This window comes from Microcaecilia unicolor, chromosome 2, assembly GCF_901765095.1.
Source record: "Microcaecilia unicolor chromosome 2, aMicUni1.1, whole genome shotgun sequence".
Lineage (NCBI taxonomy): Eukaryota > Metazoa > Chordata > Amphibia > Gymnophiona > Siphonopidae > Microcaecilia > Microcaecilia unicolor.
The window spans coordinates 594,127,265-594,146,719 of record NC_044032.1 but is presented as its reverse complement, the minus strand read 5'-3'; the positions used below and the strand labels follow the sequence as shown (position 1 = coordinate 594,146,719).

The 19,455-nt window shown below is 43.5% G+C and overlaps 1 protein-coding gene across 1 annotated transcript in view; it reads right to left on the bottom strand.

Moving 5' to 3' along the window:
- Positions 1–19,455, bottom strand: part of LOC115462208 (probable ATP-dependent RNA helicase DDX60) — a 348,344-nt gene that overhangs the window by 114,370 nt on the left and 214,519 nt on the right. Inside the window, exons 27-29 of the mRNA XM_030192222.1 lie at positions 14,893–15,051; positions 13,627–13,768; positions 2,593–2,745 (exon numbers count right to left, since the gene is read on the bottom strand). Coding sequence (XP_030048082.1) covers positions 2,593–2,745; positions 13,627–13,768; positions 14,893–15,051 — 454 coding nt within the window. The remainder of the gene's footprint in view (positions 1–2,592; positions 2,746–13,626; positions 13,769–14,892; positions 15,052–19,455) is intronic.

The window sequence follows — 19,455 nt, the reverse complement described above, 5'->3', positions numbered from 1 at the left end:
AAAAAAAATGGTCATCCTACCATAGTCACAACTCAAAATGCTAACATGCTGCTGAGGAATGAGTGCCTCTTTAAAACGGCTTTCTCTGTGCGTGCACTTTAGAGGTTTTTCTTTAGATTAAAGCCCACCTCTTTGCTACTGCTTTCGACTCCTAACCATGACTCTCTTACTCAACACCCTCACTTATCACCCCTACCACTGCAATTTCCCCACCCTAGCTGTCTGTTCGTCTGATAATTTAGATTGTAAGCTCTGTAGAGCAGGGACTGTCTTTTCATGTTAATTTGTACAGCGCTGCGTAAGTCTAGTAGCGCTATAGAAATGTTTAATAGTAGTAGTAGTAGTAGATTATGGGGTGGTATTTCAAAGTGTTTTAGCGTCAGTTATAGTAAACCTTGTTTTTGCCACTGTATGCTTTTGTATACCTGTTTGGTTTTTGGGTTTATTTTTTGGGGGGGGGGGGGAGGGGGGACTTTTTGGCCAATTCTTGAAAGATAACTGGTGTGTGGGCTTTGTTTCAGTCTGGGTGTTAGTTGGTAGCTTAGCATATACTTTGCATTTTCTACATTTGACCAACTCTCCATTCTCTACCCTCCAGGAGCTCCTTGCTGTGTGCGATTTGCTCCCTCGCTGCCCCCCATTCTCTCTCTCCTTTGTTGAAGCAGGTAGCATCTGGTCCCTTGGAGCCAACAGATTCTTGCACCACAAGTTCAAGGTAAGCTCATACCTCTCAGCCACCTCTTCCCTTTCTGCTATGGAGGTGCTAAACAAACACTTCTTGCATCTTGCAGGACAGCTGGTCAAGAGGATTGCAAGAGACAGCAGTGGACTGTAATTCACTGCACTCTGAGAGCCATGATTGTTTCTACCCAATTCATTGTACAGATGTCTTGTTCTCTATTGGACACACTCAGTTGTGGCTGCCTGTGGGGTGGGGGAGGGGAAGAGGCCCTGAGAATGGACATGTGCATCCCTCATGGTCAAGGCCTCCCCATTCTGGTATGTTCGCTGCATTCAAATCTTACCTCTATTTTCACCAGGTTCATGGGTATCCACAGGTGGTAATTTTTCTCCCGCTTTGCACCTCGTGTGTCTCCCCGCTAGGTTCCATCCTTCTTTATGTGGTGAATCCCAGTCCCCTTTTATGAAGTGCCCACCCATTCTCAAGGTTGTTGGGGGTGGGGAGGGGGGGAAGCATATATGCACTGAATGTCTTTTCCACATTATTCAACATAATCCTACAATCCTCCATAGTTATGGAACAACAACATTTCTAAATTCTAGCCTGCAAACTATTTTCAAGATGGCCACAGGTGCGTGCCTACCACAGCCTTCAGCCCTTAAGTCATGTTGAGGGAGAGGGGTTCTGGTTACAGTTCTTCTTCTAAATTGCCTGCAGGTGGTTACAGCCTGGTGCCTATGTAATTCCCCTAGCCTGTGCCCTTCTGTACCTGATGTACTATTATATTGCAATTGTAATGAAGTAAACATCCATCTAATGCTTTTACCGTTGTTTTCCCTTTTCTCCTCAGCACTTTATACCATTTCTGATACATTCAATGTGACAAAGATGGCCCAGCTGTGTGTAGCTCCTTCCTGGCCCTCACCAATGTGGTTTGGTTATGGGTAAAGCTGTCTGCTAATCAGAGAGCAAACATAGTCTATGTGCTACCTATGGTTATCTGCAAGATCACTAGTGCTAGACAACATACCTATTATTTACACAACTCTGTGCTGTGGGGCTCTATGGTAAGGGGGGAGAGGCTGGAACAGAAATGCCCACCCAGCCTCCCCCCCCCCCTTACCATACAGCCATGCAGTTTGGAAGAAACAGGTGGCCTTCTATATGGCCACACTTATGATACATATGTAGCAAAGTTTCTTTGTCACAGTTGACCTGTTACGCCACCCAGATTGCTGACTCCTCTCACATCAACCCCAGCATTTGATAATACCACATATGTATTCCACAAAGTACAGACATAGACCCTGGTAGTTGAAAAAACTCTAAAATTGTATTATATATTAACAAAAACAACTATATACAATTCAATGTGGCCTGTGTTCTCCCTCCATGACCCTTCTAACCAGTTCTATCAGCAACAGCAGAAGACGGCAGTGCGTATCTTGACGCAGCTCTACAGAGTGCCGCAGTGCTGCCATCTCCAGCAGCAACTGGTTTACTGTAGCAATGACAAAGTCCTGGGGATGACTATCTCTGCTGGGCACGACCATCTCTAAGGTCAACCTAAATTTGCTGATTTGGGCGTCCCCGACCGTATTATCGAAATGAAAGATGGACGCCCATCTTGTTTCCATAATATGGGTTTCCCCGCCCCTTGCTGGATCCATCCTGTGAGGATATCCCCAGGAAAACTTGTGCGTCCCTTTTGATTATGCCCCTCCACGTCTCATTAATCCATGTTGACCACGTCTCATTATGAGATATTTTGGGTCAAAACTAGTAAATATTATTTCTATAGGAAAACTGCATATTAAATCTGGCCCTATGACATTCAAGTTCCCATATCATGAATTCCAAGGCACAAATTGAAACCAAATATACTGAAAAATTAAGGAACAGCTACTGACCCTTATGTATCCCATCCTGAACAGCATCTCCACAACTCGTCTTCCTTTTTGATCTAAGGAGCCATGATGGTACCCAACACCTGACATTACCAATCCTCTTATTGTTTCTCCCTTTCTTGCCCACTGAAGTGGGTTAAGAATCTTCTGCAAAACCTATTAATTTAAAGAATGAGAAAAATATTAATTAAAATCAATAAAGCTGCCAAGCAGATTCATTTTTTTTTCTGTTTGGGGCAATAGTGTACATACATTTAATTTTTGATGGTCTGTCTATAAATAGATGCAACCTGTCACAGTGAGAACAGAGAAGATATTTGAATGGGTGCTTTTAAATCCCTTTATGAACATAAAACTGGTTTATACATTAAGTGCTCTTTTTACCATGTGGCAGTAAAAGGGGCTCTTCGGTGGTGTCGGCACGTAGGTTTGCCACGCGCCAAGGCCGCCTTTTACCACCGCAAGTAAAGGCGTTTTCTGATAAAGGGAAGGCAACGGCCATGTGCTAAGTAATGGCAAGTGGCCATTTCCTGGGGGAGCCCTTAACGCCTCCTATTTAAGAGGCGGAAAGGGCTCTAGCAGTAGCCCGATGCTAGAAAATACAAAAATATTTTCTAGCACTGGAAATGGCATGTGGTGGGAGCCTGAATTACCACAGGGCTCCCTAGGGAGCCCGGCGGTAGAGCCGAATTGCCAAGGCAAGCCAGTGGTAGGACCACAACACTTTGATATAAGGGCCCCTAAAATGTTTTATTTTAAAATGCCCAGACCACATGAATACACTTTTGCTCAATCAAGCAGAGGTATTCCCAGAGGTGGAGTGGAGGCAAGGGTTTAGTCTTACATACAGTGGAGCACCGTTAGTACACTGTGTTCGGGAGGCATGGCTAAATAACTACATACTATCAGTGTGCTTATTACCGGAACAATAATGAAATAAGCTATGGAAGTTTGTCATAGTTACCGCCAGGTCATTTCCGGTACAGCCTACTGTCTATTATTGATTACCGCGCATTAATTTTATGATTTTGGGAGGCAGGTAATTACCGCGCGTAAAACGTCAGGTACTTTAATGGTGCGCATACTAACAGTACTCCACTGTACATAATTTTGGATTTCCAAAAGTATGTGCATACAAAATAGCAAGTTTAAATGTGTGGAGGTAGTTTTGGTCAATTAATTTTCAAAGGGAATATATTGCCATACTTTCCCTTTGAAAACAGGTGTGCTTTCTGAACATGTTCAGAATAATTCTGAAACTGTGTACCTATATTTTGGTGCCTGGAGAGCACCTATATGGTACCTTTCTATAAACGAATGTAGACACCTACTTTCTTCTATTGAATACTAGTGTAACCAGGTATGTGCATATGCACGCAATTAGGTGTGAACACTGAGCTGGTATAAGAGTTCACAGCTAAATGCCGGTGATTGTACTGTCAAAGGGAGCCTTAAAAAAAAACATCTGAATAACCAGACTGAGAGATTGATACCAGACCGGGTGTTATATTGCTACTAGTAAAAAAAAAGGCCCGTTTCCGAGAGCAATGAAACGGGCGCTAGCAAGGTATTTGTTTTTTGCAATGAATGTTTAGGAAGGGAGTTTTTGGATAATTTGTTTGTGTTGCTAATGAAGAATTGACAGTTGTGTATTATGTGCAATATGATTGTTTAAGAGGTGGGGGTTTGGTTGTGTTTTTGTTGGCTTGTATTAGTGTGGTGTTGTAGTTGTTGGTGTAAACGTTTATTTTTGTGGGGGGGGGGGGGGGGGTTGGGGGAGAGAGTGAGTGTCCATCTGTCCATGTTGTGGATCAGTGTGTTTAATTTGTTTGTTATTTAAAGGGGGGGGGGGTTTGGGCCCCCTCCCCCAGGGGGGATCCCCTTCCCAGATGCAAGTGTGTGCGTGAGGGTGACGTACACCGCACAGTCAGTGCGCTCGTCTGATAATAGGTTCGTTTGTTAGTGGCACTTTTCACCCATTGGAACCCTCACAGTACTGGGTCATGGGCAATTAACACCCAAGAATGGGTTAATGGCACCCTCCCTGCAACTGGATCTTTAGTGGTATGATAGCATAAACGTTTACGTATGTGTTGTGAAGAGTGAGTGTCTGTTCCTGCTCTCATTTCCCAATACTCCCCACTTCCTCCGCTCTCTCCCTGTTGCAGAGCTTTTTGTGCCCTGTTATGTGGATCTCCTGCTTCCCCCGGTTTTATGTTTGGCCAATTCCCTTCCTGGATTTTGCTGTCCTGTGTGATGTTTTTCCTGGATTTCTCCCTGCCTGAATCGATGTTTGTATTTCCTGGATTGCTCTCTCACTCCTTGCCTTCCCTTTCTCTGTTTGTTGGATTTCTCCCTCCGTGTATGTGTGTGCAATGGGGTTTTTTTTTGTTTGTCGCCCGCTCCTCCTGTCTGTTTGTGGAATTTTATTGTGTGTGGACGTCCCTTCTTGAATCAGTATTTGCTTTTTTTTTTGGGATCTGTTCGCCAGACCTGTATGTCCGGGTTTTCTTTTTCTGCCTAGCTAATTTGCTGTCCGGCTGTGATCCATCTGTTCGTGTTGTGCATCGTTGTAGCCTACCGATCTCGGTGTGGTAGCGACGAATGCCGCGTCTTACCAATTGAAGAAAGCAGTGCAAGCAATCATGCTTGGAGATGTGGGGCCGGAGGGGAGGAGCGCGCGGGAAAGCAGGCACAAAATGAGAGGGAGGGGAAAAAGGGCTTCCGTTAGTGAGGAGAGAGCACGCGCACCTCCGCACAGTGAGTGGTGGTGTCCGGCGCCGCGACCCTTTTGGACCCCCCGGCGCAGAAAAGCGTCTCCCGCCACCTTGTGAATTGCATTGCAGCCTGCTGCAGGGTGTTCGTATTCGTGTGTGAATTGAAGCCTGCCTGAGTCGTGTGTGTGTGTGTTTTTTTTCCTTACCCGCCCTCGACGTCATGACGTTTTGACGCGAGGGCGGGGTAGACAGTCTGTGGCAAACCAGATATCTATGCCACCTCAAGTTTCTGGCTGGAGGCTTCAATTAGAACGTTGGAGGTGCCTTTTATATAGAGAGATGTTATAACCATACAAGGACATGGTGAGAAATGTGAGAAAACAGTGTCATCTGACATGGCTGTCCAAACTTTAAAAAGGAGAATTTGACCAGTTTTGACCACTACAAATATCTGCAAAATGGGGAAGTGAGACAGGGAGCTCAACCTAGCCATTGTATCAAACATAACTGTAAGCTATATCAACGTAAGTACTTTTTATATAATAACTAGTGTCACATGATAAGTTGTATGTAAATGTCACAAAATGCCTAGCTACCAGCCTGGGGCTACCCCCTGCCATTTAGAGGGTCTATCCCCAGCACAGCTCAGGTCTTCCTGAACTTGCCTGCTGCTTGTGCTCTACACTAGCATCCTCCTCCCACCGACTAAGTCACAACCACCTCTGAGCAAGTCTTCCGCTTTCAAATTATCCCCAGTGGTCCCACAGTTCCCAGAAAGCACTCACAAACCCAACACACAAAACACCAGGATTCTTTATCAGTCCAGACAGGTAGAGGCAATAAACATTTATTGTCTTTAAAAATTGAACAATGAACAAAAATGTGCAATCATCAAACAATACCAGGTAACTGAAATATGTAACTGTTTTTTTATAGGGCTTCAGCAAATCAAGCACACTGTTCTGTCACACCTCACTCCTCAAGAGAGAGACTCCGGACTGCGGCCTCTACAGACTGCTGATCGGTTCTCGATAGTCCAGTGTGAGGGCAGTTCTGGCTTTTCCTTCCTGGAGAGGCCATCAGATTTGCCATATTTATTGCCCTTCCACTGATTATAACAGAAGTTTTTACCACACTCATTACATGCTAACAGTTTTAATCTTGTATGCTTCAATTTGTGAATAGTGAGGAGTATCTTCTGACAGAAGCTTTTACCACACTCAGCACATGTGAATGGTTTTACTCCTGCGTGTATTCTCTGGTGCTTTGTTAACTGTAATTTATGAGTAATACTTTTCCTACATTCAGTGCATGTAAATGGTTTCTTCCCTGAATGGATTCTATGCTGCTTTGACAATAATTTCCGGCAACTGAATATTTTTCTTACACTCCGTACTTGAAAGTGGTCTCTCTCCTGAGTGAAATTTTGCATTTCTTATGGAGCTTTCTTCCTGGTTGAAGTTACTGTCAAACAGAACATGAAGATATTCTATTATCAGTGTTTTTCTGATATTCTATAATGTTTGCTTTATTGCTACAGCTTTTCCCATATTCTACACTTATTCATACTCCAGTTTCTTTATTATTTTCAAGTGCTGCATTAGCTCCTTTTTGATACTGAAATCTTTCTCATACTCAGAGCATGTAAAATGTGTCTCTTTTATACATGTTTCTTGTTGTTCTAGTTCTCCCTTATGACTGAAGGTTTTTTCACAGTCAGTAAATTTAAATTCATTCAAAAGAGGCAAATCAAATTGCCCTACTCCTCATTTACCATTCTCCAGGAGCTTGGTCCAAGATAGAACCACTATGTGAAGAGATTACTTCCTCTGCCATGTCACAATTCTCAAGGATTATCTTCCTGGGAGACTTAAACCTACATTTGGAAAATGATGCAGACACCAGTGTCCACAACTTCAAATCATTCCTGAAGGACTGTGAACTAACTTCTCCAAGGGTGCAACTCATGAAAAAGGACATATGTTAAGACTTAATGATGTCCTATCCTAAATAGATTGATTAATTAATTAAAATGCAAGCCAGTACCATGGTATGACCATTTCCAACTGGATTTCACCACTGATATCTGTATGTCAAGCTTATCCAGACACAAGTCATCCAAACTCATCTCCACCAGAGGCAAAATCAACGAGGCCACTTTCTGGTCGGAGCTAACAGATTCCCTCACTACAGAATCTCCTGCATGTGGTTCGATCAAATCCCATTGGGACACCAAGATGAAAGCCATACTAGACAAAATTGCTCCATTTACCACTAAAACGGCCAAGACATCCAGAAATTTGCCATGGTTTACAGAGGAGCTATCCATCCTAAAAAAGGAATGTTGACACCTTGAAAAGCAATGGAGAAAGAACAAAGATACTACTGATAAATCCAAAAGGAAGTCAGTCTTCCAACACTACAAAAAGAAGCTAGCTGACTCAAAATGCCAATACTAGCTTTTCCTACATTTGCACCCAGCTCTGGAACACTTTACCTAGAAACATTATAACTGTGAACACCCATCTAAAATTTCAAAAAGACCTCAAGACTCACCTCTTCCGGAAAGCCTACCCAGCAGACCCGAACTAATTCATGAACAATGCCTCACATCTTTCAATCTAAGAAATGAACAATACCCCTTCCACATAATCCTATTACTTCAAACTGTACAAATTTTACCACTCCAGTTATAATTAAGTGTACTTCTACCCTTATCCTACTCTGTATTGCTCACTAGAAGCTATAGTCCCATCCCCGGAGACTTATCAGCCTCATTGGGATTACTTCTCTCTATATGCTACTATATATTCGTCCCAGAGTTGTATTCTCTTTTCCGGAACCTTACCAGCTTCCTTGCACCTACTGTTACTCTATTTTCCACTCTGTATATATTCCCGGAGTTGGTACTCTCCGGAACCTGTAAGCCACATTGAACCTACTGCTATGCGGGAAAATGTGGGATAAAAATGTAATAAATAAATAAATAAAATACTATAGCAGCCTTATAGGCCAAGATGATCTTGAGAACAAAAAACTTTTCTCCTTAGTTAAAACACTAGCTTCCACTACTAAGGATGAACATTCACAGAAAACATATCCCACCACCCAAGACCTCGCTGATCATTTTGCCAATAAGATCCTCCAAATTAGGTCCGAACTATTTGAGGCTACTCCAACAGAGGAAAATAGCCCAACCCGTAGTTCAGCCTTAATCGCTGGAGATCCTACAACCCAAGGACTCAAAACTGACCAAAACTGGGAATCTTTTCAACCTCTAACAGCTGAGGATGTAAGATCAATACTGTTTAAATCTTTTTAACCACTAACAGCTGAGGATGTGAGATCAATACTGTTGAAATGCTCCCGAGCCAACTGCTCCCTGGATCAATGCCCAAAACACCTACTCAAATCCATCTGTATGGAAGTAGTAAACTGGTTACTCGATGATCTCAGTGAGCTGTTAAAAACTGGCTCTCTTCCTCCTGATATGGGCAAAATTGTTCTCACTCCACTACTGAAGGGATCTGCGCTAGACATAACATCACCTGCAAACTACCATCCAGTGGCAAGCATTCTCCTTTTTACTAAAGCATTAGAAACCTACATTAGTAAACAACTCTCTTTTTATCTGGAAAATTTTTCTATTTTACACTGGTTACATAAACCAAGATAACATTTTACCCCTACAAAAGGGGGGGGGGGGGGGATATTAACTCTAAATAAACCAATGGTTTATATTCAAGTATTCCTTTCTCTCCTTCCTTCCCTCTCTCCCCCATGACATCTAGCATTCCTGCTGTTCCCTTCCTTTACCAAGGTGTCCTATTGCAGCCAGCACTGCACTCACTCGCTCACTCCATTGTAAAGAGGAAACTCCACTCCCAGACCCACTGTATGCCCCACTCCGGGCTTACCTTACAGCCCTGGTGGTCCAGTGGTGAGCTGGAGTAGGAGCAATCCTCCTGCGCTGCTGCTCATGCAGGCTCCATACTGAAAATGGCGGCAGTCTCACTGCAGTCGCAATTTTCAGTACTGAGATCACATGGGCAGGAGAACAGGAGGTTTGCTCCTGCCCCAGCTCACCACTGGACCACCAGAGATGTAAGGTAGGCCCAGAGAGGGAACTTCAGTGGGTATGAGGGAGGATTTCCTCTTTACAACAGAGGGAGGGAGTGAATGGGAGTTTCTATTTTTTGGGGGGGAGGGTGCTGGGGGCAGAGTTGGCTGTGGCAGGACACATCGGGGATGGGAGGGAATGGTAGATGCTACAGTGATGTCAGACACTTGCTTAAATCTGATTTGGCCTGAACGACCGGTTGAGGTTCAGTTGTTTTTGGGACTGGAGGTTCGGACCCAATCAGCTGCAAGCCGCATCTGGCATCGCTTGGATTCCAGTCTGTACAGGGTGAAAACAGAGGTATGGAAAATACTTAAAAAATATACTTTCTAAACTTAAGTACAAAAGTACAGCTTACTTGTAATGAGTTACAAGTAAAAAGTATGGCAAAAAAAATGTAACTCATTGCAAGTAAAAGCACTGCCAATTGTACTTACAAGTAATTTGTCACTATCCATCTCTGGTAGTAAGTGTGGATCACTTCTATCCCTCCAATTCTTTGCAATTTGGGGCATAGGTACCGACCCCGTGGGTGCTCAAGCACCCCCAATATTTTCCCGGCCGTCAGTCATCCGAAGTTCCGGTTCCAACATCCACAGCCCGACCTACCCGCCCTCTTCTCCCTCAACAGCCTTCCTTGCTTTCCTGCCGCCCAGCCAGCGCTTAAAACTCATTTTACCTGACTGAAGTCGTGACTGCAAAAGAAGCAGAGTAGAGCAGGCTCGCCTTCAGCCTTCCCCTTCTCTCTCAGCATCCCGCCCTTGCGGAAACAGGAAATGAGGGTGGGACCAGAGCTGAGAGAGAAGGGGAAGGCTGAAGGCGAGCCTGCTCTACTCTGCTTCTTTTGCAGTCACGACTTCAGTCAGGTAAAATGAGTTTTAAGCGCTGGGTGGCAGGAAGGCAAGGAGGGCTGTTGAGGGAGAAGAGGTTGGGCGGGGGGGTTGGAACTGGAACTCGGGGGGCAGGTGGGGTTTGGGGCGTCACTGGACATGGAGGGGAGGGCAAAGGAGCATCGCTGGACATGGATGGAGGGGAGAGGGGAGAAATGCTGGACATGGATGGAGGGGAGGGAAGAGAGGAAGTGAGATGCACATGGATGAAGGGGAGAGAGGAGAAATGCTTGACATGGATTGAGGGGAGGGAAGAGAGGGCGGGGCAGAGAGAGAGGAAAAATGGTGGACATGGATGAAGGAGAGGGAAGAGAGAGAGGAAGGAGATGCATATGGATGGAGGGGAGTGAAGAAAGAGGAAGGAGATGCATAGTGACAGAGATGAGGGAAAGGGAAAAGAAGAGGAAAACTACACATGGATGGAGAAAATAGATGATGGAAAGAGGGAAGAGAGGGGGCAGACGCTGGATGGAAATGGGAGAGAGAGGGGGTAGATGCTGGATGGAAAGGGGGGAGAGTTAAGATCGAGGAAAGAAGAAACAAGAGACTGGGACCAACACAATTAGAAACAGTAAACAGCCAGACCACAAAGGTAGGAAAAAATGAATTTTATTTTTAGTTTAGGATAAAGTGTTAATAAATAGAGAAAATGGAAGTAAGGTGATATCTTTATTGGACTAATTTTAATACATTTTTGACTAATGTTTGGAGAACAAATCCTCCTTTCTCGTGTCAGAACAGAATATCATTACAGCAGTATACTGTCCTGGCCTGAGGAAAGAGGTTTTGGCCTTTGAAAGCTAATTGAAAAATGTATTTAGTCCAATAAAAATATCATCATATTTTCCATTTTTTGTTTTATTTGTATTTGTTAACTTATGAAATGATTGAAATATGTCAGTTTTTAAAATTTGCATCTCTTTATATTTGCACAGTACAGGGGGACTGAGGGATGGGACTGTTCAGGGAAGAAGTCCCAGTGCAGGTTGCAGGCAGCCTATGAGTGGCGCTGCCACTGCCCAGGTGAAGACTGCAGCAGACAGGATTTTAAGGTGGGGGGGGGGGGGGGGAGAACACACTGCCTGCAAATAAAAAAAAATTCAGCACCCCCAATCATTTTGAAAAGTTGGCTCCTATGATTTGGGGTGAATCAGGGCTTGTTGTGGGATGGGGTAAGCAGGATCATGGTGGGGGGGGACTACTTGAAGTGCCATTTTGGGTTTTATAGAAGAGTTAAACTTACGGGAGGGAGCACCACTGAATTGGATTTTGAACCCTGGACTGGGATTCAGGTGGGCACTAAGTCACCATGGATTTGATGTCCCACGGGGGGGGGGGGGGGGGAGCTCTGAATAAGTGTCAGTGGCACTGTGAAGGCCTATCACTGTCGCAAGAGAGGGGGCATATTTTGGGGAAATTTCTCACTTTTTGCCACAGCCAGGAATGTATGAGAGATTTCTTGTGAAATTTAGCTAAGGGATTTAAATAAGCCAGATCATTTGATGCCATAGCTAAGTTCTTACAAGAATGGCCACTAAGGGCCAGATGAACTAAAGTCCTCGGAAGAGCCATTCCCTTACCGATTCCATAGCGAATCGGTAGCGAATGGCTATGCCTCAAGGAAAGGGAATGCAAATGAGCTACTCATTGTAGCTCACTTGCATTCTCTATTCTATCGTTAAACAGTCGGCCAATCGGCCGGTCGAGCATGCCAAGCGTTATGCTGGCTGCTCTGAGCATGCCAAATACGCCTCATGTGCTGCCCGAAGATGCCGCGCCACTCACCCCCTCCACAGCCTGCTGCAGGCTCCGATGTTGCAGGCTCCTTTTTGGACACCATTCAACCCTGCAATAATAAAAACGTCCTTTTTTTGATGTGCTTCACTCAACTGAGAGACCCGGAAGTCTCTGAACCAATCACAGCGCGTTTAGCTGAGCTAAACACGTTGTGATTGGCTCAGAGACTTCCGGGTCTCTCAGCTGAGTGAAGGACGGTCAAAAAGAAGTTTTTATTATTGCGGGGGGTGGAGGCCGCCCAAAATGTTTGAAGCGGAGCTTAATAAAGCTTAAGGGTGGGTTTTTTTTTTTTTTTTTTTTAATAGTGAAGAACGTCCATAAAGGGCGAACTTGGGCGGTTTTTCGGGTGAAGACCGCCCATAATGGATGTGCATGACGAGTACTTGGCTGTTTCCCCCCCCCCCCCCCCCCGATTTTTTTTGTTACATTTTATGAAGTTTTCAATCCCGCGCAGCCCCAAAGAGAGGTACAGACCTCTCGTTAGATTTTCCAGTGTTAAGGCAATCGGAAAAGGTTAGTGCATCTCCTTACAATGGGGTTTCTACACAATTTGCTCATCTGCATTCCGTTTTCGTTAGCTGCTACCATTGTCGGAAAAAAGTATTTAATGAATGCCAGGGTTTACTACTTGCTCGTTAATGGCTCGTTAAGTTTAGTGCATCTGGCCCTGAGCCACAATCAAATGTGCATCTAGATTAGAGATTCAGATCATACATACACAGGCTGCAGAGGCAGCGAATTACATTGAGCTTAAGGTAGATCTAGATATTGTTGCAAGCCTTTTTTTGTTAGCAGGGGGCCTGAGGCATCTGTCTCTTTTGCCCACAGGAAAAAAAGACCCTGATGTCTCCAATGAAGGTAGGACTTTTCAACTAAAGGCAGGCCCAGAAAGTCACAGGATCAAAGAAAGGAAGGTGTTGTCACAGATAACCCCCCTTCCAGTATGTTTGCTTTAGAAGTAACTTCTGTGATCTCCAAAGATCACTACTTCTAGATAGTTAGGGGAGTGGCAGAAAGGACAGGCTTGGGCACCTGTTATTAGTTGCCTTTGAATTCAACAAATAAATCTGTGGCTAAGACATCAAGCAATTTGATGTGTCTTGATTCTGAGTCTACCTGTTTCTTCAGGGGAAGGAGTGTAATGTCACGAGTGCCGCTAGTTAATGGTTTAACTTCAAAACAGGAACTATTTTCTATTTTTCCACATTAATCATGTGCTTTGTTGGTAAACCCTGGTGGAATAAGAAAATGCATTTATGGGTTTATAATCCAGTACTATTTCAGATTTGCCCACAACAATCAGTAGGAAAAGAATTAATTGTAAAATATTAGAAATTAGACTCATAACCAATGAAGAATCAGCATTAAAATCTATCCTGTTTTTCCATTTTACATGTAACTGGAACTTTACATTATGAATATCAGATTTTAAGAAGTTTACTGCAACATGCCAAGTTGAATAATTCATATTACCTAGATGCGCTATCATAAATAAAATGATTGAAAACCTTACCATGTCATTCACTGATTTGTAATTGGCATAAGTACAATCTGGGGGGAGTTCATTGCACTTTTTAAGCCTTCTCTGTAACTCTTCTTTTTCAGAAGCTCTGAAAATGTTGTGTTCTGTTTTACTTGCTGATACTTTTCCTTTACTGCAACACACCAAATAATAAATATTAGAATACTTGTTTTTTTTTTTAATATTAGCTTTGAACTTTTATGGTGAGGCATGCTATCAAGTTGGCTGAAATATGTAATTAAGCATTTAATGGTCTCCCATTAGAAATATATTCATTCCAGAGCTGGATTTTCCTCTGATCAGCTGATAGAAAGGCCTGCTCAGTGATCAAGCTGCCTCTGTTACAAACTTTCTTTCATCTGACATCTATTGATTGATGTGGTCAGCTTTTCATCTCACAGCCCATGTTGGTTGCCACTGCACCTGAAACTAATGATTTCAACCAGTAGCGTAGCCAGCGATTAATTTTTGGGTGGGCCTGGAGGTGGACTGGGTGGGCACAGACCTCTTTCCTCTCCACCGTCCGCCCGCCCGCTGCCACCACATTTTGTGTCCACCCGCGACCGCCCCGCCCGCGACAGCCCCCTGCACTGACCTGAAGTGCGTTCTCCCTCCAATCCAGCACCGGCGATCATAGCCAGCCTGTTACCATGTCCAGCGCGTGTCGTCGGAGCTTCTTCTCTGGCGCGTCCCGCCTACTCTGCAATTTCCTGCTGGACGTGGTAGAAGGCTGGCTATGATCGCCGGTGCTGGATTGGAGGGAGAACGCGCTTCAGGTCAGTGCAGGGGGCTGTCGCGGGCGGGGTGGGCCTGAAGCAAAAGTGAGTGGGCCTGGGCCCATCCAGGCCTACCCTTTGGCTACGCCCCTGATTTCAACCAGCAACATTAGTATGTGCTGTCCAGGTCTACCCCCTTAAAGGTACAGGGACTTGTGGCAGTTTCAATGTTGGCCTGCAAATCCCTGTGTCTTAACAAGTCATACTTGGATGGGATACAGTGCTACTGTTGCTGCTGAATTACCACCTAAGCTGTTGCCATCTGACTAACTAGGGTACTGGATCTATAAAAATACAGCTGAAGATCCAAATATCTGTTGAACTTTTTCATTTCTCTGCTCTATGAGTCCTGTGTTCTGTTGACTATCATTGCTAAATTTAAAATGGAATAGCTAACAAATATTTCAAATTATTTTAGGTCAGTGCTCTGCAACACAAATATCGCCCCAATGAATCAGGTTTAAGGGCAAGCAATACTTACGAAGACGGACTAGATTCCAGGGACTTTTCCACTTTTTGTAGCTTATTTGTTAAGTGCCGTTTTTCTTTCTTGATATTTGGTTTCTGTTTGCTTTTTTGTTTTTCTGTCAGAAACGATACTATATCTTCAGGTATTCTTTCCACAGCATCGAGGTTGAATCTGAAAGCAAATGAAACAGAAAATAGTTATTTCTAAGGACAAAAATGTTTACATTATAATCATGATACTCTTTTTTCATGACTGATTATATTACTACTACAATAATCTTTAGAATAACATATTTGCTACAGTATGAGATAAAAGAAAAACAGTGTATTTTGTAACCTATTCTATCTTTTATCAGACCAACAGAAAATATAGTTTCTCAGAGCTGTTTTCCAATCTCAAAAAACACTGTGAAGTTAGGAGTTCCTGCTTTCCTTCTGTCCACTTTGTGCCCATGGACTCCACCAGCCAGAATCCCAGGTTTCCCAAATCTCTGTTCATTCTGAGAAATGTTTTTTTATGTTCATTATTTGCTCTGGGGTACTCCTTTTCCTCTGGCAAGGCAGGGGCGTGACCACAGTTGGGCCTGGGCCCATCCACTTTCCGCTCAGGCCCACTTAGCAGCCATGCACCTTTGGTACAGGGCCGCCGAGAGGGGGGGGGGCAAAATTCCTCGGGCCCAGGGTCTCTCTCTCTCTCTCCTGCTCCTGACGGGACTAGAGTGATCGCGTCCCAACAGGAGCAGGAGAGAGAAAACTCCCCCTTGGAGGCTGGGGAGGACCCGGAGAAGTAGACACTGCAGGTTTTCCTCCAGCGCTGCTCTTCTGCCCAGCTGAGTGGCTGCTTTCCCTCTCAGGCGTGCATGCTTGGTTTTGAAACCGAGCATGCCCCGAGAGAAAAAGCAGCCACAGGGGCAGGCAATTGGCAGAAGATCAGCGCTGGAGGAAGGCGTCTTCTGATGGCGGGGCCTCTGGATCCCCGCCAGCCAACAAGGTAATTCAATTGTGGCAGTGATTTGGGGGGGGTGACAGCGGTGACGATTGTGTGTGTGTGGGGGGGGGGGGGGGGGCTGCCCCGGGCCCAGTTCAGTCTCTCGGCAGCTCTGCTTTGGTATAGCTGGCATGGAACACAAGCAGCACCGGCTGAAGACATTAAAGATGTAGATGCAAAGAAAATGCACAATTTGAAATGTCTATATACAAAATCTAGAAGCCTAAAATTTAAGATGGGAGAATTAGAGTACAAACGTACATAAGTATTGCCACACTGGGACACACCGAAGGTCCATAAAGCCCAGCATCCTGTTTCTAACAGTGGCAAATCCAGGTCACAAGTACCTGGCAAGATCTCAAAAAAGTATAATATATTTTATGCAGCTTATTCTAGAAATAAGCATTGGATTTTCCCCGTCCATTTTAATAATGGTCTATGGACTTTTCCTTTAGGAAGCCATCCAAACCTTTTTTAAACCCCTCTAACTGCTTTTAATACATTCTCTGGCAACAAATTCCAGAGTTTAATTACACATTGAGTGAAGAAAAATTGTTTCTGATTTATTTTAAACTTACTACTCTGTAGCTTCATTGCGTACCCCCTAATCCCAGTATTTTTGGAAAGAAAAAACAATTTATTCACGTTTACCCGTTCCACTCCACTCATTATTTTATAGACCTCTATCATATCATCTCAGCCGTCTTTTGTCCAAGCTGAAGAGTCCTAGCCACTTCAGCCTTTCCTCATAGGGAAGTCATCCCATCCCCTTTAACATTTTCTTCACCCTTCTCTGTACCTTCTCTAAATACTGGTAGGGCTATACTACTGTCCACCAAGCCAGAACAGAAAGACAGATGAAGAAATGTTAACAGAAATTAGGGAAGGTAGCAAATTTGGCAAGAGTATAATAATGAGTGATTTGAATTACCAGAAAAATACTAAGGGCCCTAAGGTGTGCTAAGTCCTAACACATGCCAAAAAAAGCTTACCACAGGACATGCTAAAGCATCTTGTGGTACATTTTCTATTTGAATGCGGTAATTACGCGTAAACAATTTTTTGAAAGGGGCATGTCATGGGTAGAGAGTGGGCGTGGAAGCATTTAGCACCTCCTAAAGAGGAAGTGATAAGGTAGCCCTTAGCCCTTCCTAATTAGGATGCAGTAAGTGTTCCCACATTATTTGCAGTTGCTGTGTGCTACTGACAACAGTGCATAACCTGCAAATAAAATAGAAAAATGCCTATTTTATGGCTGTGCTAACAATAGACTTATAAGGGCCCTGATTACAAAGGCGTGCTAGTTTCAGAAGAGCACTTTTTGGTATTTCAACTGCAGTTTTGATTTTTTTGTTTATTTGTTTTCAGAACTGGACGTAGTGAAGGTCTCCAGAGGAAGCTAAAGTGAAACGGGTCCGTCAGCACCTTGTGTTTCATATAGACCTTGCCAGAACTGAGCATTGGAGAACGGACATTTCCACTATTCATGATACGTGGTTCTGTTTCATTTATTTTTTTGAATAAAGATTGATGTTTTGGATTTAATTATTTGATGGGAGGTTTTTTTCAACCTGTGATTAATTTTTCACTGTGTGCACTCTGATTTATCATTTTGGCAGTCTTGTTTTACAGACCGTGGTGGACCACAGTAGTAAGAGATTTGTTTCCTCCCATATTTGTTTAAATTAGTTTACCAAGTTGTCTGTGATTCACAAAGTGATTTGGTGTTTTTACAATGACACCTAGACCTTTTTCTTGAGTGCTGACTCCTATGGGGGACCCTAGCATCAGGTAACTATGATTCAAATTATTCTTACCAATGCACATTGCATTTGTCCACATTAAATTTCATCTACCATTTGGATGCCCAGTCTTCCAGTTTCCTAAGGTCTTTCTGCAATTTTTCACAATCCGCATGTGTATTGACAACTTTGCATAGTTTTATGTCAGCTGCAAATTTAATCACCTCATTCATCATTCTGATTTCCAGATCATTTATATATATATGATAAACAGCACCGGTCTCAGTACAGATCCCTGCGGCATTCCACTATTCACCCTCCTCCACTGAGAAAAATGGCAATTTAACCCTACAGTCTGTTTCCTGTCCAATAACCAATTCCTAGTCCACAGAAGGACGCTGCTTCCTATCACATGACTTTTCAATCTTCTCAGGAGTCTCTCATGAGGAACTTTCTCAGAAGTTTTCATTAAATTTAGACACACTACGTAATCCTGCTCACCTTTATCCTTTAGCATTTATATTTAGTCTTGCCTTCAAAAAAAATGAAGCAAATTGGTGTGGCAAGATATCCCTTGGGTGAACCCATACTGACTCTGTCCCATTAAACCATGTTTGTCTATGTGTTCCACAATTTTATTCTTTATAATAGTTTCCACTATTTTGCCTGGCATTTAAATCAGGCTTGTCAGCCTGTAATTTCCCGGATCACCCATGGAACCCTTTTGAAAAATCTGTGTTACATTGACTACTCTCCAATCTTCAGGTACTATAGCTAATTTTAATGAGAGGTTACAGATCACTCACAGCAGATCACCAATTTCATATCTGAGTTCTTTCAGTACCCTGGGGTATATACCATCTGGTCCAAGTGATTTATCACTCTTTAACTTGTCAATTTGCCTCAGTACGTCTTCCAGGTTCATAGAGATTTCTTTTATTTCCTCCACATCATCACCTTTGAAAACCATTCCAGTAACAGGTAGTTCTCTTACATCTTCTTCTGTAAAGACTGAAGCAAAGAATTCATTCAATCTCTCTAATATAGCCTTGTCCTCTATGAGTACTCCTTTTGTCCTTCATGATCTAATGGTTCCATAGATTCCCTCAAAGGCTTTCTGCTTCTGATGCACCTGCCTCCGTGGCAAGTTTTTCTTCATATTCTCTTTTAGACTTCTTTATCAATGCTTTGCATCTAGCTTGACAGTGCTTATGTTGCTTCTTTTCTTCATTCAGATCCTTCCTCCATTCTTTGAAGGATGTTCTTCTAGCTCCAATAGCATCTTTCGCTACACATTTTAACTACACCGGCTGTTTGCTGTTCTTTCCATTTTTGTTAATACATGGAATACATATGGCCTGAGCTTCCACAACGGTATTTTTAAACAATGTCCATGCCTAAGCTTTGCAGGCAATCTTTTTAGCTTCTTTTTAACTATTTTCTCATTTTGTCATAGTCGGCCTTTCAAAAACTAAATGCTGCTGCAGTAGATTTTCTTAGTGACTTCACTCCAGATATCAGTTCAAATTTGATCATGTTATGATCACTAGCCAGCAGTCTGGATCCATCCCGGTTAAGGTGGAGCCCATCCTTTCAGAACAGGCTCCCCCTTTCCCAGAATGTTGCCCAATTCCTAAAAAATCTAAATCCCTTATCCCTGTACCATCATCTCAACCACGCATTGAGAAGCACTGCCTGCCTCTTGGATCCTATGCGTGGAATGGGGAGCATTTCTGAAAATGCTACCCTGGAGTATCTGGATTCCAGCTTTATACCTAAGAGCCTGAATTTGACTTCCAGTGCAAGAAGATATTGCATTCCCTGGTGGGCAGGTTCTGGCTACAGG